The following is a 23,099-nucleotide window of genomic DNA, read 5'->3' as shown; positions in this document are numbered from 1 at the left end:
GATTTAATAGCTCTCCGTGTATTTAAATCCTTGTGTGAGGAACTTTTGGGGGGAATCAATATAAAGGATAGCATTACATTAAAGAAGCTAGCATGATGAGTGAGCGAAAAGGGAACTGAGAAGTGAGGACCTACAGGATAGCAATGAATTCACTGACGGAATAAAACCTGTTCCACAGATCCCATATCCTGTGGAGGTGGAAACGGGCGGTGGGAAGATGTTTCCCCTGCTCCCCGTGGTGACCCCATGCTCCGGGCCTTCGTACGCCGGGCAGCGGGATTCTGGAAGCATCTGCTGAGGATGTGGGAGGCACCCTACCCTGTACGTTCAGGAAGCAAAGAGAGAAATGACAAAAGGAAATTATTCTTGTGCGTTAGGAATAAGGAGTCCACAGGAAAAGATCAGGAATCAGTCACATTTGATATCACATATATGTTCTGTATAATGTTCTCATATAGGTATGTGTTTATGTATGCGTTAGAGTTGACTTGATTGCATGAAATCAACGTGCATATTTGATTGCATTGGTTATGGATAGAGAGGGTTGTGTATAAATGTATTGACTTTACATTGTGAGATTTGTTGTTACTTTCCTGCTGTTATTATCTGTGTTAAATTTCGGTAAAAGTTTACTGAAAATGATCGTGGAAAAGAAAATATATCTTAATCTGACGATCTATTCCATCTCTGCCTGCCTGGAATCAATTTTTTTTTTTTTTACTCTTATTGGCTATTTTTAGTTTAGTAGTTGTTTTGAGCCGTTATCTGCAGCGCAAAAGGTGGCCAGTTGTTTCAATCACCAAAATATGTTTGGACACATTTGGACATTTGGAAAATAAAAGTCTGAGAAAGAGTCAAAGCAGGAAGGCAGTGACATGCAGTTGATGTTTTCAGCCTCCATAATGATCCTATTTTAAGCTACAATGTTAAATCCTCTCATCATAACAATCTCATTCTCTCCCGTAAAACACAGAAGGGCACAATGCCATTATAAACCCATATCCGCTTTCCTAAACCCTAAACACAAAACAGGGAAGAACTCAACAGCATTAAGTAATTAAACAGGAAAGATGTTCATACTTCAAAACTGTCGTGAACTGAAAGGAAGGCATCTCATTCTAAGAGCTGCATTCATCACAGTCTGTAGCATGAGTGAAATAGCCTAGCCGATGCAAAATCAGTCAATTGACCTCTAACCAATATCTGGTGGGCACAAAATATTTCTCACGTTATTAATCAAAACAATCAAAGTATTTTGGGAATTTTTCCCCAAAATTAGCCTTTGATTTCATGTGCAAAATCAGAAAACAAATTATAGTTTTTGGCATGCAAAATAATGTACAAAACAGAATTTAATTCGTGAAATACACGCATAGCAACAGCGAATACTGAAATTTGCAGTGACATATGCCATTTGAGTGCAATTGTGCCGGATAAAATTCTTCGGAGGTGAATCGAGGTCGTTTTAAAGGGGAATAAATCAAGCTATCAGTTCACATTAGCAGCAATCATATCATGAGAAAATGTTCCACACGCCACTGCTACTGCGGCTGCTACTAGCTCAACTCTTTCCCAAATGCCATTTCAAATTTGACATAATCAAGATTGCTGGAGCGGCTCACATCAATATCTTTCATCACGCCTTTTTTTTTTTTTTTTTTCAAAACCAGATTTTAAAAGACCGGATTCTGCTCTTCCCTATCTTACAAAACTACATATGTAACAGGAATTCAGAATTTAGTAGTTGGTACATTGTTAGATGTATATGAAAACTTTGAAATAATGTTGAAATAATGTAATGTTCCTTCACGAAAGAACGTGAAGGAACAGTTACATAAACGCTGTTTTTAAAAAGCTCCGTAATGCGACTGCCGTACTCCTGCTCTTTTATCAGTCACCATAGGTTCTCTGTTCCTCACCCATAACACTAAATCAAAGGAGCCAGGGGTAATGCTGGGTGAGTGGCTTTTGACCTTTGACACCGTGACCCAAAGGGCGGGGCCTGTGCAGAGCCGAAAGGTAAACGTGCTCCTCAGTGCATTCGCCTGCTCCTGGGGATCATCGTGCGTTAGGGGAGGGCATCCTGAGAAACTCCGAGTGTGTGTGTGTGTGTGTGTGTGTGTGTGTGTGTGAGAGAGTATGTATGTTCAGGTTTCTGGGAGAAGCTGCTCCAGGACTTCCTGCCTTCCCACTCTGCAAGGAACAAAAGGGGAAAAAATCTTTTCTCACAATAGTGTGAAACAAAGCCAACACCTAGATCAGCGTGTGCAGGATGCATTCACAAGTTATGAGTGGACCTCAGTTAACACATCCACACCTAGCGCTCAATTGTAATTTACTGATATCAAAATGTGATTGTGTGATTACAGTCATAAACACCATGCCTAGTGATATAAAAATAATCACCTCAGGTCAATATCTGCAAAGCAGTGATCCTTTTTAGTAGTCTCTAAATAATTATCCTCATTTATATCCTTAAATCCTTAATAATTATCCATATGTCCTTTGTATAGCTTTCTCTTCGGACATAGTTGAGAAAATGGACTGGTACCACTTCATGAACAAGAGAAGCAGAGAACAGGTCTTTTCAAACTCCTCATTTTAAATTTCTTTTAGTCAGACAAAACTGTTCACGTGAAATTTTATTAAGCACACGATGATATTTTCTTAAAATTGTACTAATGCCGTACCTGGCAAAAAGTATTAATGTGCTAACTGGCAAAATTAGCGATAACATGGTAGACAAGTAGACAAAGAGACTTCCTCAAACCTTTGGACAAGATCTATATTTAGCATGAGTTTAGTGAAACATTGCATTATCTTTGTTACAATTAAGCGTGGGAACAGTCTGGGAAGGGGGTTGATGGTAGATATCATTTTCCCCTACTCTTAGAAACCCACTTCCTTTTGGATTGAGGCACTTAGCTAGTATAAGAAATACAACCCCTCTGAAGAGATAAGTCAGCTAATTTGAGAAGACTTACAGAAATACAAATAGAACAAGCAGAATTAGTGCAGTGTCTTTGATGTTCATACGCACAAAACTAAGTGCAAGTTATTACATTACTTCAAAGCGCAAATGTACTATTATAAGACACATATGGAAAAAATGCAGTTTTTACAAATGACCAAATGAATCAGGGTACCTGAAAAATGACATTCCCAAACACTGGACAGTGATGACACTGATAAAATCATTGAAAAGGTGCATGCATGATTTTTTTTCTCTTTCTGCCCATCAAATCAGGACAGGCGTGGGGGGTGTCCATATGTTCTGATTACTGCTGATTAGCTTTGTTCTGACTACTTCTTAATGAGAAACAATCAAAACTCATAGTACTTCAACATAAATAGATAAATAAAATAAATAAAATAAACCCCCCTCGCAAGACGTACTTTGGGCTATGACTCAATGTGCACGACAGTCTTATCCTTTTTTTTTTTTTTTAAACGATTTCCGCTCTGTCTACATTTGCTTTGTCTGATACACAAAAAAGCTCAGTTGAAGATGTTTATGTGTGTGTGTCTGTGTGAGGAAGTACACAAACACACATACACACACAGACACACAAACACACATCCTGTTGAATGGCCACCCATGTTGTCTATGGTACGAGCATCTTCACTTAATGTCATATAATGGCATTCTGATTCATAATTTAACGCAATTTACACGAAAATTCATTCTGGGACCCGTCTCTGCTGACCTACCAATCAAGTGCATCATTCTGAGCATTCTTTTCACAGATCTCAGTGACTGTGTAGAAACACTAAGGCCTAATGAACACAATGCCATCCCAACACCCAGGCACCAGGCCTGGTATATGGACTCACACATTAAATAACATTGTCCATAGCTGGTGAGTCATGGCAGCTTAATGATTCCTCTAAGAACTGCTTAAATATGCTGTGGATGCAATAATGACAGAATAATATTGTAAACCTCATACTGATGCAAGATGTCAAGCTTCATTTAAAAAGAGCATGACTACGCAGTAACTAGGATTTATCACTAAATTTCAAATAAAATGCAATGTACTGTACTGCCATCATGTGGCAGGAAGTGACTTCTCGGAACATGTCGTAACCAAAACTCTTGATCCGTGGCGGGGCGTTGACACTGAGTCAGGACAAAGGGCTGGTGAACTGAAAAGCTCTGACTTTTTTTTCCTCCTCCGCTTCTTCTTCTTTCTGTCAGAATTACTTTGCAAGCACCCATTCCATTCAATTGAACTTTGCTTCCGTTGCACATGCTTTGAAAATGAGAGTAATTATATTCTTATGGTCTTTTTCCTTTGTACAATAGCCACACATCACAAAGAAAGGTTAGTTCATCTTAGGGTCGTCCTCTCATATTCCAAAATGGATTTCTGGAAAGCTTGACCTTAGGAATGGCTTTTCTCTGCACCACCCTCATACAACAGTGGGGCCACGCAGTGTAAGACCTCTGTCATTTTTTTCCCAAACTGAGAGTGAATGCAGGTAGCGTGTCCTCTGCTGGGGACATCTATTATAGAATCATATGAGTTATGCTTAGCTGGACTCTGTGATATATCCATGGTGTTATCCAACCCCCGCTGCAGTTAAAACTAACCAAATCCAACTGAGGAAGTTACATGATCAAATGTTATCTGACCTTGCTTGGGTAAACTTATTTACTGGTTAGCATGAGCTGGAATCTTACATAATTCAACTTAGCTCATTGCATCTCCTTTTTATCTTCAGTCAGAACTGTCCTATCTTTTAGTGTTGTGGTTCGTAAAGACTGAACATGGGTTCAGGCTTCAGTGTCATCTACAGGTATTTCTGGTGGCTAGCTAAAACTTAATTTTACTAAACCTACAGCGTTAGTTGTTCTTCTAGAGTGACTGCAGTTGATGGTGTTAGTTTGCCAAAGACAAGATGCCTGTAAAATGTAATTGAAACTTAGTGTAGCTCATGAGTGATTTTTTCCTCCACAGTGAATAAAGACACTGATATTACCATACAACAAAAGATTTTTATTCTGATAATATGCTGTAATGAATCAAAGCCTGTTCTCTCTATGTCTGATATTTCTTATGTGTGAGTGAGCTTTATGAACATGTATGAATTATCACTCCCATACTAGTATGCATTTGTTTTCACATGACTTCAACTGGTAACGAAAATCACCTTTGAGCTAAAAAGCAAAATGATTGTGGCTTCTTGCTCCACCTAGTGTTAACTTTCTATTATTTCATTTAATTTCAGAGTATTCATTGTAAATGTTGCCTAAATAACAGGTAGAAAGACCAGTCCAGTGAGTCAGTGACTTTTAAAGTAGTATTTAAAATAAAACAACCTGAAAAACTGTTAAGAGAAATAGTCGAGAGACAGTTTGAAATTTGTAGTTTATTTTATTTTTTGTTAAAAATTAGTCACTGTGATGTTTTACTGAAGAAATGGGACTCCTGCAAAGAGAAATAAAGAGAACATAAAACATTCTAAATAATTACAGAGACCTGAAATTCAGTCTCAAATAAGAAAAACTAACCTATTCAGATCTTACACATTTCAAAGGCTAAGTGACTGGACAGTTTTGCTGCTCTTTCACTGATACAGACCTGTACAAACAGTGTAAGACTGAGTAAAGTTATACTACACAGGCTAAATAACTTGGGAGGTAGAAGGCCACTCTTGAGCTGCATGGTTCAACCCTCGTCGACTAATTTTCTCCAAAGACCGAGTGTAGGGAGTTGACATCCCCTGCAGGTGCTGCATACGCTTTTGAATGACGTTCAGTTCCAAATCCAGCTGGGTATCGGGACTCATCCATGCCACATTGTCTACTCGTTTGGGAGGAAGGGACTGGTTATAAAACTGAGTACCCTGGTGTGAGCTATTTCTTGCCATGCTGTACTGTCTCTCATCTTGTTTCATTTCAGTCCCCAAAGCCTGTCTGATGTGGATGTCTGAAACATCTTTGATGTTCAGCTTGGTGAATTTTTTCACAGGCTTTTCCTGAGGGGGCCTTCCAACACTTGGGAACGTGTCACATAGATGGTTACCGATGTGCTTTTTCAGTCGCACGGGAAAGCCCCAGAGTTGGTGGCTCAGTTTACGACGGACGTGGGATTCCAGTTTCTCCCACTCTTCTGGTGTGACGACACAGACTTTGGCCCCTTGGTCGTACATCCCGAAGAACTTTGGTTTGGCGGTAGACGGTTTACAACCGGTTTCTTCACTAGAGAGTCTGCCAATCTTTTTCACGGTCCATTTTTTAGCCTTGGACGGCACCGTAGCGACATGCAGTTTGAGTCTTTGTGGGAAAACCATCCTCAAAAAACAGATCATCAAAAAGGCAATCCTCCATCGTTTACGAGCAATTCTTCGGCGGTTCATGAGGTAAAAACCAAAGCCGTCCCCAGAGTCATTTCTGTTTTGGTCCAGACCAAGGTTCTTCCTGCTGTCCTGATTCCCTGAGTCAGGAAGGCAGGAATGTTGGGGGACATATGGAGCAAGGTCCACAACAGAATCTTCATCTCGCTTATCTTGGATCCGCTGGATCAGTTTCTCCTCCACTCGTTTTAAAGTATACTCAATGTCGTTTAAACGATCAAGAATCTCTTCCATAAACTCTCTGGAAAATACAATAAACCTCACATTAGAATTCTAATTACTGTAGTATGTGTTCTAGTTTGAGGCGGCACGGTGGCGTTGTGGGTAGGGCTGTCAAGAGGGTCTTGGGTTCGATTGCCAGGCGGCCAGGGTCCTTTCTGTGTGTTCTCCCTGTGTCCGGTTTCCTCCCACAGTCCAAAGGCATGCAGATTTGGTGAATTTGAGACACTAAATTGCCCCCACGTATGAATGTATGTGTGAGTGTGTTTGTCTGTGTGTCTGCCCTGATGGCCTGGCAGCCTATTCAGGGTGTTTCCCTGCCTTTCGCCTTATGGGCGCTGGGATAGGCTCCAGCATCCCCTGCGACCCTGATTAGGATAAGCGGCTTAGATAATGAGTGAGTGAGTGAGTTTAATTAAGACACAAATGCGTGGAGAAATACTCACAGATTTTCTTCGTCAAAGTCTTCATCCTGTTCAAAAGACAAAAAAGGGGATATTTAAAAAAGAAAAACAAACTGGATTATATTTCATGCACCAAAGAAATTAAGTTCCTTACTGTAAAATATTTTTGTTGGTCATTAATCTTACCTGAGCACTGCTCTCTCTGTATTGATTGCGCAGACAAAGAATAATGATTGCGAAGAACAGACAAATCACACTTTTTAAAACAAATCCCGGTGATAGGCCTATATCAATTGTCGGTTCCCGAAAACCAAAACAGTTCGCTGCGATAGCAAACACGGTCATTTCTTAACAACCAAGTATCCTTCCTATTACCGGAAAGAAGATTTTACGTGTTAAAGTTCACGGCGGTTAAACTACTGTAGTAGCTGATTTCACTTGAGAACTTTTCTTTTTTAAGGCAGGTTGCACGCACAGCACAATACGCACGATGAGCAACTGGTTCGTGATGAATAAAAAATTCCGTTTATTAAGCTACATTATGACGTAAAGTATCGCGTCATATTCTGTGATCCACGATCCTGCGTATGGAAAACAGATTCTTCCACGGAGAAGAATACAAAACGAAGCATTCTTTGTCGCGCTCGAAATTTACTGGAAAGGACGGACCACTGCCCTTTTTTTAGGGCGGGCACATTGTACTGACTGATACTTTAAATTAAAGTACCAGGTCATCTACACAGGATATTTCACAAAATCTAGCCTAGAACATAGGTCGCCTATATAGCTTTAATAGATAGGGAAAAAGAAGGAAAAGAGGAAAACAAAAACAGACACAGATAGACATTGTCTTAACAAATATTTCCATTCTACATTTCAAATTTTCCATATCGACTTGCGTTTACACTTTCAGCTTGAAAGGCCACACCAATGAGTATGTCGAGTAGTCTCCAAGTTCATCGGCACTGTACAGGATGTTTTTAAAACAGCTATCATCTCTTCTGACTTGTCTACGCCTATGCCAACGTGACATTACCATGGTCCCCCCAGTCCAAATGAGTGAACTAAAATATAAAATATGCTAAAGTTACACACCAATGAGTCCGAAAATATTTCCGACATGACGGCACCCAGTTTCCAGTTGCAATTGACGAGATTATCCTATATAGTCGCTAATGGGCCAATTTTCTGGTGTCACAGCGAATTCACAGGTACAAAATATAACAAATGAAAAAAAAAAATCTTAACTCATATTACAATGTATCAATAGACCGTGAATTGACGTTTTTCGACTGCATGAAATCTCCCAAATACAAAGTCCTTCCATTCCCTAAATCTCTTAGACAAGTTCTTCACGAGAGACAGCTATATCAAATGGGCCTTGCATGGGCCTCAGCGAGAATGTTCTTGAGTGTTGAAAATGAATTCACTCAAAAGTGCAGTGCTGATCTCAGAAAGTCAATGCATGATTAAGCGCTGTCCGCACAGCTTGCATCACCTCAAGTGGCTTTTGGACTTGTCTGATAAGTTGTCTAATTTTCCATTTTTGTGTTTCTGCTATCTTTAGCCATTTTCAAATACTCACGTTTGCATTTTCTTCTGTTTTTAAGCTCTCTATAGTATCTACGTTTAACGGTCCAACATACTTGTCTCTTAATTCAGCCCCCGACAGACAGATGACAAAGTCAACTGAGCTAAATGAATAATTTGCCTTGTGAGACCCAGAGCAGACATGCAAGGAAAGTGCAGCTAAGGGGAAAGCAGAGGAAATCAGTCTTTACTGAATCTACTTTAACTTTTAACGAACGAACCTGTCCTAGAACAAATGTGTGTAAAGCCACCTCTGAGACCTTGTGTCCACCCACCAATACTGTCAGGCTCACTAACTCCACTGAATAGGCATTGTCACATCACGTAATCACAAATCAGCTACACAGCTCAAGGCTACATGCACATTGTCAATATACTACCAGCTAAACAAAAATAAAAATATCGAACCTTGTCATGGAGGAGAGACATTGCACACTCGAGAAAAGAGGAGACCAGTGAGTGCATCATTCCAGGTGGAGAATGAACACCGCTAGCTTTCGGCTTTCAGACTCTGTCCTCACTAGAATTCAAAAGTAAAGTACAATAAAAACAATAATTACAGAATTGCCGTGACGTGATTTTAGGAATGGACCAAATGGTTTGATCAACTTGGAAAAGATGGACAATTTGGATTTAATTTAAATTTGAAAACCGTGCCAAAAGCACATCACCTGCGCTTTTACTCCGATTGGCTGACAGAGTCGATCCGGGTATTCAGTTGGAGCTAGCCTATGAGCCAAAAGGTATCAATATGGCGGAGGTAAGAGGGAAAGCGGGGAAGGAGTCAGATTTTATTCAATCTGTTAAATGTATAGCAACGATGGTTTTATATTTTCTTCATATGTGTTTTGAAAATAGTGTTTGGACGTCTTATATTGAGTGTCTTGTGCCAATCTTGCTTTAAATAAACCCGTGTGAATTAAATATCTGTAGACAGATTTGCCTGGTCTCGATAGGCCTCTGCGGCCGTCTCCCGTTACCTAGCTAACTAGCTAGTTTATATGCTCGTACGGACCGCTGTAGGCAATCGTCACAGAAACGTTAATGTTGCGGTTGTCAGAAATACTCGATATAAAGAGTAATTTTGCTTCTAAGTCCGGAAAACGTTTTTCCAGTATCATTAATGTTTCATTCGATCGTAAATTGTATTTTGGAGGGTCTAAATTGTTTGTCGCTTGTGCACAGAAGGTTTGTTTATGTTTTGCCGAGCCAAGGCTAGATGATTGGATTAGCAAGCTAGCTAGTGAATATAGAGGCTAATGGTGACTGACAGCGTTCGTCTTGAGCGCGGCGGTTATTGCACATTGCAGACGAAATTCTTTAAATTGTAATTTAATGATATACATGTTAGGATGTTAGCGAAAATGCACTTTTTTCCAACACGTACGCATTTTGTTTATTTTGCATTGCTCCTAGTGACCTCTTCATGACGACTGTGTAATTTTCTTTTAAGATATAGAATTCTGGAGTCTTTTTCTTTCCCGTCTTTGAAAAAAAAAAAAAAAACTACATGTAACCTAAATACGCAGTTCGCCGAAGTGTAAAGGCACGAATACTTGTCCATCTCCCACTTATCTTGCTTTTGTATCCCTTTTTGTAGGCTTCCTTTGGGAGTTCGAGCCCGGGTACGTAAACATCGATTTTTAATTGACGTTTTAATTTTATGTTGTTTATTTGATATCCTTATCCAGTGGAATATGAAATTATTTTTATTGGCTTTTATTTTTATTTGGTTGTTTATTTGTGACTTGCTATTTGATAGTAGATTTGTTGCATGTGCTTCTGTTTTCCTTAATTGCAGGCTAATTTTTTGTCCCCCTCCCCTGTTTTTTTTTTTTAATTCACAGTTGGCTCTCTGTCTTCGGAGGATCACGACTTTGACCCTACGGCAGAAATGTTGGTCCACGAGTTTGATGATGAAAGAACTTTAGAAGAAGAGGAATACATGGACAGAGAGAAAAACTTCAGTGCCGAGATAGCAGATTTGGAGAAGGTAACCAGCATCAATAACATCTCTTTTTCACATTTATTTTACCACCTGCTCAACTCTGAACCTCTTTCTAATTAAGATCATGCTAAATATGTAAACATTTTCCATATTACATTGTTGTCATGTCTAACTCTCTCATATGACTGTGTATTTCTGTAGGAGGGGAATATGCCTTTGGAAGAGCTGCTGGCTATGTATCGCTATGAGGCTTCAGTAAACGCTGGGGCTGGATCCAGTATGGACAGCTCCTCCGGTGAACTGACCGATGACCTTCCAGACATGACACTAGATAAGGTAAGCACTTACAACCACTGTAACCCTTAGTTTGGATTCACCATTTCATTATCATTATCAGAGCGAGCACTGCCAAACTTACAGACTGTATGGAACAATAATGAGAGAGAAACAGAGATTTCACAGACATGCAAATAAATTGCATATCTCTGCTTTTGTGACCAGTTGGTTTTAAAAACAGATTTTGTAACTCTTAAGGTAAGAATAAAAGTGGTCTTTACATTGTGGCTGTTTGAAACCAGTCACATACAATTGGAGCATTGATGTGAACGTATCACTAATGCAATTTTTCTTTCCTCTTATTTCCTTATTTTGTGACAGGAGGAGATAGCAAAAGACCTCCTCTCTGGGGACTATGAGGAGGAGACACAGTCGTCAGCTGACGATTTGACTCCCTCTGTCACCTCTCATGAAGCCACCGATTTCTTCCCCAGAACTCTCAGATGTAAGCCCTGTCAGATTTAGTACGAAGTTCATGGTCTCCTGCAGGAAAAAAGTTTCAGCCCTCATAGCGCACATAGGCACATGTTAAAACAAGGCTGAATCAGCACAGTATTCGTTTTGGTTTTTATGCCTCAGAAGATACCTCTTCAGTGCAGCACAGATTTTTATTCCTGCCTGCATTGCTATCGTAGTCTACCAGCATTGTTCCTGCGTTACAAATAATATAAACATTAAATTGGTTTTTAGTTTAATCTCTGATATACTTCAGCCAAATTGACTTGTCAGTCAGATTGACTTTTCATATGGAATTCTAAGGCCTCTGAGTTTTGACAGTAAATTCAGACTGCGTGGATGGAACATTTGCGTCGTGATGAAATGATTGTGGTGTGCAGTTTAGACTGCGTACGTTTGCAAACGTTGTCAGCTTTACTCAGCGCGGAACCTTCAAAATAGTTTGAAAAAGGTCAACAGCTGTGATGTTATGTTTTATATTTATATAAACCATTGCAACTGCTTATTTGCCATTTTGACTCATAACCGATTCACTGACTGTCTGAACCCTGATGTGTCGCCTTAGCCAACACTACGTACGACGGTGATAAGGAATCTGAGGGAGAGGAGGACGGCGTAAGCCCTGAGGACTCTAGAAAGGTTAGCATCACGTTACACACTTCGGTAGGTGTGATTGTGCTCTATCATATGGCACGCTCGTGTAATCTCACCCGTTTCTCATAAACAGGAGATAATGGTCGGATCCCAGTATCAGGCCGAGGTTCCCGCTGGCCTCAGCTGCTATGAGGAGGGTGAAAAGGGTGAGTGTACCAATAAAAATAATATTAGTAACACTTTTAAAATTTATATTGTACAATTATACTGTAATATTTATGGATGATATTAGTAACTCAATGACCAGTTTAATGGTGCATTGAACAGCTCACATTGTTTGTGTCTGTGGATGCTTGAATCTCTTTAATGTTTGGGTGCTGTTTTGCAGCGTATGAGGAAGAGGACCAGTTGCTGTGGAGCCCCGGTGTGTTGTCGGAGAGTAAGGTGAAGGACTACCTTTGTGAAGCGTTAACTCAGTCTACAGACGGGAGAACGGAGAACATAGTGTCGGGAGGACATGTCCGAGACAACGAGCAGGTCTGTCTCTATGTGCAGACATAAACAGTAAACCACAGTACATAGTGTCAGTAACCATGGAACTCGCACGCTTTGTTTTTACTTGTTACTGTAATGCCAAGTTTGTGATGATCATAGTAATGGATTTCTAACACGGTTAAGACAAAATGACCATCTTATATGTTTCTTTTTTACATCTCTAAATTGGTAGCACACTGCACACCCTGCAGTAGTTCAGACCTGTGTATTGATTGCTGTCTGTGTGTTTCTGCTTTCTACCTTAAACAGGCTTTGTATGAGCTTGTGAAGTGTAACTACAACACACAGGAAGCACTGGAGAGATACTGCAGTAATGTGAAATCATCGAAAGGTAAGATTTAAGCAGGCATCAAATCCCTGCCTAACATGGTGTTAAGTTTGAGCCAGTTTGGACAAACATGCTGTTGGGGTTTTTTTTTTTTTACAGAAGATTCACCACCGTGGTCTGAAGATGAATGCCGAAACTTTGAACACGCTCTTCAAATATATGACAAGAACTTCCATCTCATTCAGAAACACAAGGTTAGCTTCATGACGAGCAGGTTTGGTCGAACAGTTGAAATTGTGGAAAGAGTCAAAAGCAGAATTACGCTCTCTTTGGTTAAGAGTGCAGCATGTAACAGCGTTGTCCCGCTTTAAAAGCATATTGAGTCAGTACCCTCACGCATGCACTTTCTCTCTCGCTTAAGGTCCAGACCCGGACAGTTGCAGAGTGTGTCGCCTTCTACTACATGTGGAAGAAGTCCGAGCGTTTCGACTACTTTGTTCAGCAGAACCGATTCGGAAAGAAAAAATACAGCAGTTATCCTGGTGTGACGTAAGTCAATCACGAACAGCCTGCAGTCATTTATTTATTTTTTCATTACATTTTTACTCACAAATCTGGTAGAATGAAGGATTTTCGCTTTCGTCATTTGCACACTTAGTTTTCTTTGTAGTCATGTTTTTATAGTAAGCTAGAGGAGACAGTATAGTGGTTGTAAGAGTGTTTTTTTTTTTTTTTCTTTTCTCCTCTCAGAGACCTGATGGACAGGTTAGTGGATGAAGCAGAAGGTCTGGCGGTGGATGGCACATCGTCGTTGTGTTCGGGCGCTGGGGGAGGGAGGATGGAGGTATCGGCGGAGCAGCAGCTGGGCCTTCTCAACACCATCACTGCCAGTGACCTGACAGGTGTGCACAACATTAACAGACATCCACAGACTGTGGGGATCCCCCTGTCTGCTCCTGTGTTCTAACCTGTGTTAGAACTGAATGTTATTGGTGATTGTAAATTGTATTGTGCATTATTTGAAATCAGTTGTGTGAAGTGTGTGGTGTTTTAACTTAGGTGTTAGTGATACGGGGTGGCGTGTCAGACGTAAGTAATTGTTCCGTGTTGTGCTTTTCCAGCTCTCAGTAACAGCGTAGCTACTGTGTGCAACCCGGCAGAAGTGAACTGTTTGGAGTCTACCTATTTCCCTCCTCTGGAGAGCTTACACCGCGGAGCTTTGAATCACGAGGAACCGTTGGGCTTCGCCACAAACGGAGAAACGGAGTGCCTGAACGCACTGGGCGGTTCGGGATTCTACCGCTCGGACCTGAACCAGATCAGCGTGTGCGGCAGCAAGGACTGCGAAAGGCCCTCCAAGAGACTGAAAATGGGCCTTCCGGAACCCTTCATCAACGACGTGTCCGTCGCCAATCTGGGCGTTGACTTTGACGGACGGTGCGGGACACACCGCATCACGGGCGCCAAGATGGCGGTGTCGGTCACGGACTTCGGCAGCATAGCGGGCGGGGAATCCAACGGTTTCATTGGCTCCCACCCACGACACCACCAACACACCGCTCTACAGTCAGAGTGACTTCTCTCAAAAAACCACCACCCAGCAAGCGCATAGACTCACTCACAGAAAAATTAGATTTTTTTATTATATATATCTATATAAATCTTTTTTCGTTTTTGTTTTGTTTTGTTTTTTATTTCGTTTCGTAATATGACATCAGTGATGTCTTTATTGTATAGAGCTAAACAAAAATCTTGATTTCTCAAGAGTTTATATAGCCATTTATTTTTCTGGGCCTTAGATATTTAATAACCTTATCAGCATCTATTTACAGTCGGACCTGAATGCTGGAGATGAGTGTTTCCTCTCTTTGTCGTCCTTTTCGTCCCAGCAAACTGCATCTTTTCTTTTTCTGCCCAACCAGATTGCTGCCAGAAAAAAAACTTGCGGTGATATTTTTTTTCTTTACAAGTTCATCTTTTTACGTTTATGTTCGTTTCTGAGTTGGTACTTTTGTGATCAGTGTTTACAGCTACCAAGAGAGAGACCAGGCTTTGGTAAATGTAGCATTTTGTATATCAGGATACTGGTTTTTGTATTTAAGTACGTTCATTTTATGACAGCATATAACGAAAAAGCACTTCTATCACGACGATAGTTTGGTTTTCATGTTTCCTTCCATGTTTTGTTTCCCTGTGGATGCATGCACTAAGTTTCCCCTGCTTTCTTTGCGGTCACTGGACGTTTTAACGTTTTATACGAGCGAATTTTCATATTTGTCGTTGTTGCTAGATGTGATGACTATAGTTGTTGTTTTTGAGTTGATTTAAGCTTTAAGAACTTATTTGTTTAATGTCGTAAACCAGAACAACACGGTGCGGAGTTGATCACAGTTCAAACTTCCAGTGATCAATGAAAAAAAAAGAGGGAAAAAAAAAGAAGAAAAGAGAGACTGCATACATGACTGATGGACTTCCAGTATTATTTAGTGTGACTGGCAGTGAAAAGGAGTACAAATGTCTGTTTGCATTTTACTTTACTTGACCGCCAAAAGGCTAAACTGACCGTGCACAGTTGCGTAGTTGCAATTTGTGTGTGAACAGAAGAAATGCAGCTTCTTCTTTTTGGTATCATCTGAATGCTAAACATCAGCTCTACAAGGGATGTTGTGAAATGGTCCATGAAGGTCCTTTGTTTGCATATGTTACCTTGCACAGACACTAGTCACGTTGTTTTATCACACCTGGTACAAAAATTTGTTTCTGGAAAGAAAAAAAAATAGAAAGTTGCTTGTGCAGGTTGGGGAATTTCTGACATGGAAGCCAACGTGCGCACGGTTTATTTTTTTAATTTCTCTTTAAAATGGCCATGAGTAGAGAGATTTCAAAAAAGAATCACGAGGAATCAAAAGAAAGATTCATGAAAAATATGACAAAATTAGACTCGTTGCTCCAGTTGGGGCGTCACTGCTAACAGTATTAAACCGGATCTGTCATTTCAGTTATACTGCCTTGTGACTTCAAATTGTCAAGATAAAGCCAAACTCGAATGGAGTCTAGAACTCGTAAAATGCATAACTAGGAAATGTTTTTCCTTAATTCTTCTCCTATAGATAACGCATTTTACATCAGCGGGAAGATTTAATGTTGACTGATGCTTTGGTTAGTATGTAAGATCAGTGTTAATTTATCTATGCAGACATGGACATTTTGTAGTTTTCAGGGGAACAGAGAGATTAATATCAGCCACAAATTCAGACTTTTGAGTTTTGACCTCTGTCTAGTTTTTGCATTCACAAATCTGAGGTAATAATGTATTATTTTGTGTACGCTGTACACACCAAACAAACAGCACTCACATGGCATATCTAGTCATTGTTTCTGTTTGTCAGGTTAATTTTTGGTTCATTTTAAAGGAAAAAAGACGACATTTGGGGGGGAAAAATGTTTTCCTTTTGAAAAACCCAGCTTTTTTTTCTTGTACATAATTTCAGATATTGTTGATGCAAAAACTTAAATGACTTCTGTTATTTTAAGGCAATAAGGTGTATATATGTACAGAATGATACATGCTGATATAATTTTACCATGATTAACTGATGGTCAGTTATAACTTTTTTTGTTTTTTTAATTTTTTTTTTTCAGTAGATATCTAAACCATGCATGCTAGCTGTGGATGTTTTCAACAGTACCACTAAGAATAATTTTGTGAAAAATATTGATATTTTTCAGTGTCATATAAGTTTTGTACAGTAATTACAGTACTTTCCTACAGAAAAAAAACACATAAAAGAAATGGGAGTTGTCATGAGTCATAAGAAAATATTGATCTATTATAAAGAGAAGGTCTAATGCAGAGCTGCTGATTCTACATAAACATAGAATAATTGTGTGGAGCTCATCAACAAACACAGCTGCTATGTCTTAATTTATGCATCATCTTTGTGAGGGTGTATTTTTTTTTTTTTTTCCTCAAGACAAGTAGACACTCCTCCGAGTTGTAATTCCTTGTGTGATGTACCTGCTGTTGTGTGTTCATTTGGGATCATATTTTACATAAGAAAATATTGATCTTAACAGCATGCATGAAAATAGCGAACAGGAGAGAGATACAGTTCTTCCATTCAAATCTATTGTCCCATTACCAATGAAGAGAATAGTTTGCTGTTTTATTACGGATCCATTATGGCCAAAGCTATTTAGTCCAAATTTACATACTGCATGGTTTTATGAATACCTGTCATAAAATGCATAAACTTTAAACAAAAAAGTCATTATTATTATTGAGAGATTTATGACGTGAACATGATGCAGAAAAGAAACAATTAATACTAGGTGCTTACATCAATACCTCGTGTTTTATTTTATTTTGATTAAAAACTAGTGTCTCTCTGTTAATGTGCTTTTCATTTCCTGTTCTTTTGGAGAATACTTTTGTAGCTTTACAGGACTAAAGCAGCACACGCCACTGTGCGCAGCAGAGACGTTTAGGTTAATTAAACAACTTTCGTCTTGTAGATTACAACTTTAGGAGAGCAGTGACTGTAACTTTTTTTCCCAAATTTTTACATTCTGTGTTTGTAAGACTGAAAAAGAAATTGCTAGAATGTATAGGTTGTATTGACCTCTAGAATTATGTATTTAATGAAAAAAATTTTGGTATGATGTCATTTGTTTGTTTTGAGTCAAAGAAACTAAAATTATTTTATTTTCAAATTATAAGGATATATACAAGTTGCAGTTTATCAACCATGGGGGAAAATACATTTGTGAATAAAAACTAATTAATAGCATAAATGTATATACAGAATTATAGACAATCATACAAACATTTAATAACAGAATTATTCAAACAGATATCTTTATAACATATGTATATACATCTGAATACTTTCTGTTTGGTTTTTTGTTATGCATTGTTTTATATTTTTGTTGTATTTTATTACTTGGTGTAAAGATCCAGAAATAAAGCTCTGGAACATGTTTGACTGCCTGGAATGGTTTGATGGCCTGGTACTTTTTGTATTAACAAATCACCACGTGTGTCATTACAACATATTCACATATTAATTCATTTTCAGCTTGTTACTGAGGTGTAAGCAGGGGGTCCAGGGCTGATACATGAAACATTTTACATCTTTATTAGGAGCCAGTTTGTGGCCCTACCATTACTCTTCATATGCTCTGTCTACATGAGACAGAGACAGGAATTTGTGTGTAATTTTCAGGTCAGAGCAAACCACTCACATACAAAAGTTAATGATTCCATATTCTCAGTGGGTCTTTAAAATAAGAAATAACAACAACAACAACACCAGCCATATTAAGTCTTTTATTAAGTCATTCTTTATATCTTGAGAAACAGGTAATGAGTCCAGTTTCTGAACTGAGTCATAAAATGAGCTTTGTCCTCGCACATACACCAGGTATTTTGACACAGAGGCAGGAGGACGCAACCTGTCTTCTCTTCTTTTACTCATGTCCATAACAGCTGAGTTGGCTGAACAAAGAGGGCACGCCAAAGAACATGCTGTGTGTATAAAGCTGTTGTATAAAGATATCACTGTAGTGAGAAGAGTGTTGTAGCTACACGTTGGAGATCAAATTTGACTGTCTGTATTTCCATAGTGGACCACTGAGGTTTGTGTGCTTCAGGTAATGACTGAAACTCACACACTAAACGTCCAGGCTGCATACACGCAGCTTATGGACACACGAGTCAAACATTTCAGCAATATCTACACAATTACATGTTCAAAAATAATTTTTATGTACATTTTTTAACAATAATTAAATAGGTTATTTCTGTATATTATTTATGATGAATGTGGCATCAACTCCTCTTATGTTGAGGAAAACAGATAGGCAACGACAAACAGAAAACAGATTTTAACAGATAAAGAGTCTGGGTGGGATTTGAACTGTGTCACTGTCACTCTGGTCCACCGCGCTGTAAAAAGGAAAAAAAAGAAGCAGAATTTACTTACTAGCTGCTTGGAAAAAAAAAAAAAGTTGTCTATCAGTTGTTTATTTTCCCTGCATTTTGCGGTGGCCAGTAGCCCATACTGTGTAGATTTTAGCCACTTTGACTTTGGAAGGCAATGTCTTTTTCTGATCTGTGCAGAGCTCTCACTGTATTTTTCTCCCCATACTTTGAGATACACAGTACCATTAAGCAATATTTACTTCATTTTTTCAATGTGCTGACAGCTACATTGCGTCTTAGCTAGATGCACAGATTCGCAATTACAAGGGCACCATGTCAAACACGTGACAACAAACAACACTTTAGCATGTATGAAAACAGCTGCTGTTTTGTGCTTTATTTTTTTAAATTTAATCAGCAAACATGAGGTTTAAGCAAGTGAGTGAGTGAGTAAGTAAGTAATAAGTAAGTCAGTTAGTAAATAAACAAATAAATCAATAAATGAGTAGGGCTGTTGCAGTATAGAAATCTGCTTACTGTGGTATTCGAAGAATGCCAACTTTGCGGTTTGTGGTAATACCGCAACCAAACCCCCCTGTGTTTACTTATTCATTTGATTTGACTTGTCCCACATTAAAGGCCATTTAACCAAACGCTTTCCTCGCGCTGGTTTGATCGCTTGCCTGACAAAACGGAGCATCCGAATTTCGCGCTACCTCACACCAAGCATTTTTGATTACACCAATCAGATTATACACGACCGAAGACGTTTCTGGGAAGGGGTAACCATTTGTGTCTACGTCAACATGGGTTGTTGTTTACATGTCTCGACTGATTTGATTGGTCAGTTGACCAGAAGGTCACAGTGATGTGATGCCCTGGCTAAATGTTAAATGTATATATGCTCAGTGCAGAGGTCTGGGTGCTTTACAATCATCCTCTCGTTCTCGTGTGAAGAGATTTAAAAAAAACGCGTATACTGTGGGCGTGATCCTTTTCAAAACTGACAGAAAAAAGTGAGCTTTCGAAAATATACGGATACGTCTAGACAAGGCCAAAAGCTACATGAGGATGGCAGCTCTTTCAGATGGCAGCTCTTTCAAGGGGGGAAAAAAGCTGTTATGACACTAACGGCTGTGACGGGCTAAACACCACATTACACCTCCCAATACCGCGGTATGGCGGTGATACAGTTATTGTTGCAGCCCTAGAAATAAGTCATGGTGCATCGTAATATTTTTAAACTATCATCCTGTTTATGCCCTTTTCATGCCCTCCTGTGCTACAGCCATGCCTACCACATATAAAACATCAAACAAGATTTGTTCACATCAATACTGTGCAGTTACATGATCGCCCATGCATAAGACTCTAGTGAAATGCAATCTTTTCAGCCGTTTGAATAAATCTGCAAATGTCTCTTGAAACTGTTTCTACCAACATCCGCTTGAATTAGTGCATTAAAAAAATCCTATATAACCAGATATGTTCTTTTGTGATGTGCTAAAACTGAGATAACCATCCCATAGCAGTGCATTTAATAGTGGTTCTGAGTCAGCGGAGATGCATGTATTCATGTACCTGGATATAATCCATCTCGTCTAGTGCTAGAGGCCTCCTCCTGTACCTCTGGGGGAGCTCTTTAACAGTGGCCACAGTGTCAGGGGTACCAGGGAGGCGGGCGGCTGGTCCAGGAGGGCTGGAGGGAAGTGCTATTGATGGTGCTGTTGGAGAAGGAGACATCTGTGGAGGGCTGGCTGCAAACATTTTCAGGACTTCCTGAACTGAAACCCGGAAATATATCATTATTAATTATAAAAAGCCAGAAAATCCAAAGAGATTTTAATTTAAAATCAAAGAAAAAAATCTATGCCATGACATAAGACTGTAACAACAGAAAAACCTGACATAACAAGGAGGTGTAAATGTTAATTAATACGATAAAAAACAACCACCTTTTTGACTGAAAGGAAATTCTTACTTGAAGCAGAATAATCAGTTTTTTATGAGTGTGTTTTTCATATGCTTTATATGTTGCAGTTGGCTTGTGAAAATGTCAACTACGTAAAAGACTCAAACAATTCAGTACAGAACTACATGGCAGGCTCCAGTGTTGTCATTTGATGATTATTTAGTCAACAATACTAAGACCTGATATCCTATTTGTGACAGCTTACTCTTTAAATTTTAATTTTTAATTCAAAAAAGCCCTAACCCTTAGATTTGCTCCAACAGATGCCTTTATTCTAACCAAAAGACAATGTTGAGATTCCCAGTGATGTTTTTGCATGTGAGTCATTCTTCAAGTTAAAACAGGTGCATCTCCCTCACCCATCAATGACTGAGTGGGGTTTGTTTCCCGACTATGATCAAATCTTAATGGTCCAGAATTAGTTATGTAGTATTGGTGTTCTACTAACAGTCCAGCATGACACCATTCAAATCTGGTTCCACTAATATAAATGAAACTTCTGACCTGTTTCAATACACTACAGTTACATACAGTATAGATAGAACTGCAATGAATCTTAAGAAGCTCACCATTTGGTTTCGGGAAGTCCTTTCGATTTGGAAATTTGATTAGTGGCGCATGAGGCTTTACAACCTGTGGAAAAAAACAACAACATGGATATTAATTTGGAAATAAATGCCACATATGAACAAAATGCACCAGCAGTTAAATTCCGTGTCTCTTTCGGTTTGCGAAGAAACAAGTTAGTTAATGCTGTCCTTTAAAAGACCAAAGATAAAGATTTCAAATCACTTGTATGGATCCTTAGGTTCCATTAAAAATACTGTGATCTGCATTGCAACACAGCTGCATCGCATAGATACTGTTACCGCATAGTCAGATCTCTCAGCTGTATACAAATGCCGTATTTTCGGTTCAAAATGCACTGCCAAAAAGCCTGTCTTACGGTCACAAAACTTGGTGAGCGACCTCTCTACCGCCCATGGGCAAACTTTCGTCTCTTTACTTATTTCTCCAACGTTAAATTCTACTATTGCGCATTTCAGGAGAACGTAAAACAAGCATAACAAACCAACGAAGAAAGGTTAAAATATCTAAATGAATCAGCAGCGACGAAAACTAGCAAACACTGTTACGCTGACAAGGGCATTTATTCAGTGTACTAACAACTTGATTTTGTCGACATCAAAAACATACACAATCACCTTAAATACTCTCTTGTTGAAATTGCAATGTATGCTTTAATCCTGTGGACAAGCGATGTTAAAAACTGTCAGAAAACCGGCAATAATGGTGTAAGTTTGATGTGAGTATTTACCTGCACGACCCGACTGGCTGCTGCCATTTTGCCACTCATTTTACTCCCCATGACGACATTCAAGTTCTTCTTCCGGGTTAAAAAGTGCTAGCTAGCAAGTAGCAAGACAACAACCAAAGGATGGAGCTGTTGTCATTACAGTTAACTGAAGGACAAATTCGGCTATACTATAGGAAGCGTTTGCAGTTAGATCTGCAGGGCTAAGCGAGGGCATTTAAGGGCATGAAAATAGCAACGGTCTTTTTTGACAAAAGCAATGCCAAATCAGAGGCTCTGACTCTTGTTTGTTAATGAACTACGACAGCGTTCAAACTCTCCAGACTGACTCTTGCTGTCATTGTCTGTAAGCTAATGACAAAATAAACAATTAGCTTAACAATCTTGTTACCTGATATATTCAGACATCGGACAGAAGCATACCCGAGTTACCAAAATATTGAAACAGAATACAAGGATTACTGATTATGCACAACCAAATTACAAGACCGAGCTAAATGGCAAAGCTATTCTTTAAGAACCCCCTAATATAATTGTGCCTCTTATGCTGGCAGGCAGTTTGTTTTAAAATCTGCCCAGCATAGCTCATAAACTATTGTGTGTAAAACCTAGCAAAAGTATAGATACGCAGTAAAAACATTAGTGAATAAAACTAAAATTTAACGCAAGCTTTTCCGGCATTAGCGATATGATTAAATGACAAACAGGATGCGGTTATTTCTAAATAGGCTTAAATAGTCCATTCTTACCAAAAAATAATGTCTAGCTATGTAAATATCTTGATTTTCCCCACCATATCCAGAGTCATGGGGCTAACTGCACTGACACACCAGTGCCTCTATAGGCTGATATATTGGTACGATTATTTTAATTACTGTTGGGTTAGGTTGAGACTGAGGAAGAGGGTTTGGTCTGATCCAGCCGCCCCTGGTCACGTGACCCGTGATGATTTCCTGGCGGTAGATTTGTACGGGCGCAACTAGCGTCGTTGGAGAGGGTGACAGAGATGTTGTTTGTCGATGAATAGCTTACTCGAATACTATCAAAAGGAAGTACCGAGAGATTCCAAATTCAAACCGAAGTCAACTGTAAGTAAACAAACATTTAAGCTGTAGCCGACAAGCTAAAGAAACCTTGTTTAAATTTAGAGAAACTGTTC

General features: G+C 39.2%; 2 protein-coding genes across 3 annotated transcripts; one reads left to right on the top strand and one right to left on the bottom strand.

Annotated features, from left to right (window-relative positions):
• Positions 1 to 9,324: 9,324 nt before the first annotated feature.
• Positions 9,325 to 14,326, top strand: mier3b (mesoderm induction early response 1, family member 3 b). Of its 2 annotated transcripts, none has more exons than XM_030777771.1 (13): positions 9,325 to 9,333; positions 10,174 to 10,198; positions 10,421 to 10,566; positions 10,723 to 10,857; positions 11,179 to 11,302; positions 11,879 to 11,952; positions 12,041 to 12,113; positions 12,296 to 12,444; positions 12,712 to 12,793; positions 12,893 to 12,984; positions 13,152 to 13,279; positions 13,481 to 13,632; positions 13,852 to 14,326. In XM_030777771.1, exons 1-13 carry the CDS (start codon positions 9,325 to 9,327, stop codon positions 14,304 to 14,306), a joined length of 1,644 nt encoding a protein of 547 aa, XP_030633631.1. In that variant the 3' UTR covers positions 14,307 to 14,326. The 2 variants fall into 2 exon arrangements, with proteins under 2 accessions (XP_030633631.1, XP_030633623.1); XM_030777763.1 differs by having other exon boundaries at positions 12,890 to 12,984.
• A 3,719-nt stretch (positions 14,327 to 18,045) lies between these two features.
• kgd4 (alpha-ketoglutarate dehydrogenase subunit 4) lies at positions 18,046 to 22,819 on the bottom strand. Its single transcript, XM_030776293.1, has 5 exons — positions 22,690 to 22,819; positions 21,944 to 22,034; positions 21,195 to 21,258; positions 20,235 to 20,437; positions 18,046 to 18,677 (listed from the first exon to the last, which is right to left on the bottom strand). Exons 2-5 carry the CDS (start codon positions 21,992 to 21,994, stop codon positions 18,660 to 18,662), a joined length of 336 nt encoding a protein of 111 aa, XP_030632153.1. The 5' UTR covers positions 21,995 to 22,034; positions 22,690 to 22,819; the 3' UTR covers positions 18,046 to 18,659.
• Between the last annotated feature and the right edge of the window lie 280 nt (positions 22,820 to 23,099).

This window comes from Chanos chanos, chromosome 1 (assembly GCF_902362185.1).
Source record: "Chanos chanos chromosome 1, fChaCha1.1, whole genome shotgun sequence".
Taxonomy (NCBI): domain Eukaryota; kingdom Metazoa; phylum Chordata; class Actinopteri; order Gonorynchiformes; family Chanidae; genus Chanos; species Chanos chanos.
This window is presented reverse-complemented; position numbering and strand designations above follow the sequence as displayed.

What these genes read in the sequence shown, in the direction of transcription:
- mier3b (XM_030777763.1), top strand. An exon ending in CTTTGGGAGTTCGAGCCCGG is followed by an intron (nt 10,199 to 10,420) that starts GTACGTAAACAT and finishes TTTAATTCACAG; the next exon opens with TTGGCTCTCTGTCTTCGGAG. An exon ending in ATGTCCGAGACAACGAGCAG is followed by an intron (nt 12,445 to 12,711) that starts GTCTGTCTCTAT and finishes TACCTTAAACAG; the next exon opens with GCTTTGTATGAGCTTGTGAA.
- kgd4 (XM_030776293.1), bottom strand. Translation starts at nt 21,994, where the DNA reads ATGGGGAGTAAAATGAGTGGCAAAATGGCAGCAGCCAGTCGGGTCGTG. An exon ending in CAGCCAGTCGGGTCGTGCAG is followed by an intron (nt 21,259 to 21,943) that starts GTAAATACTCAC and finishes TTTTTTCCACAG; the next exon opens with GTTGTAAAGCCTCATGCGCC. An exon ending in GGACTTCCCGAAACCAAATG is followed by an intron (nt 20,438 to 21,194) that starts GTGAGCTTCTTA and finishes TCCGGGTTTCAG; the next exon opens with TTCAGGAAGTCCTGAAAATG.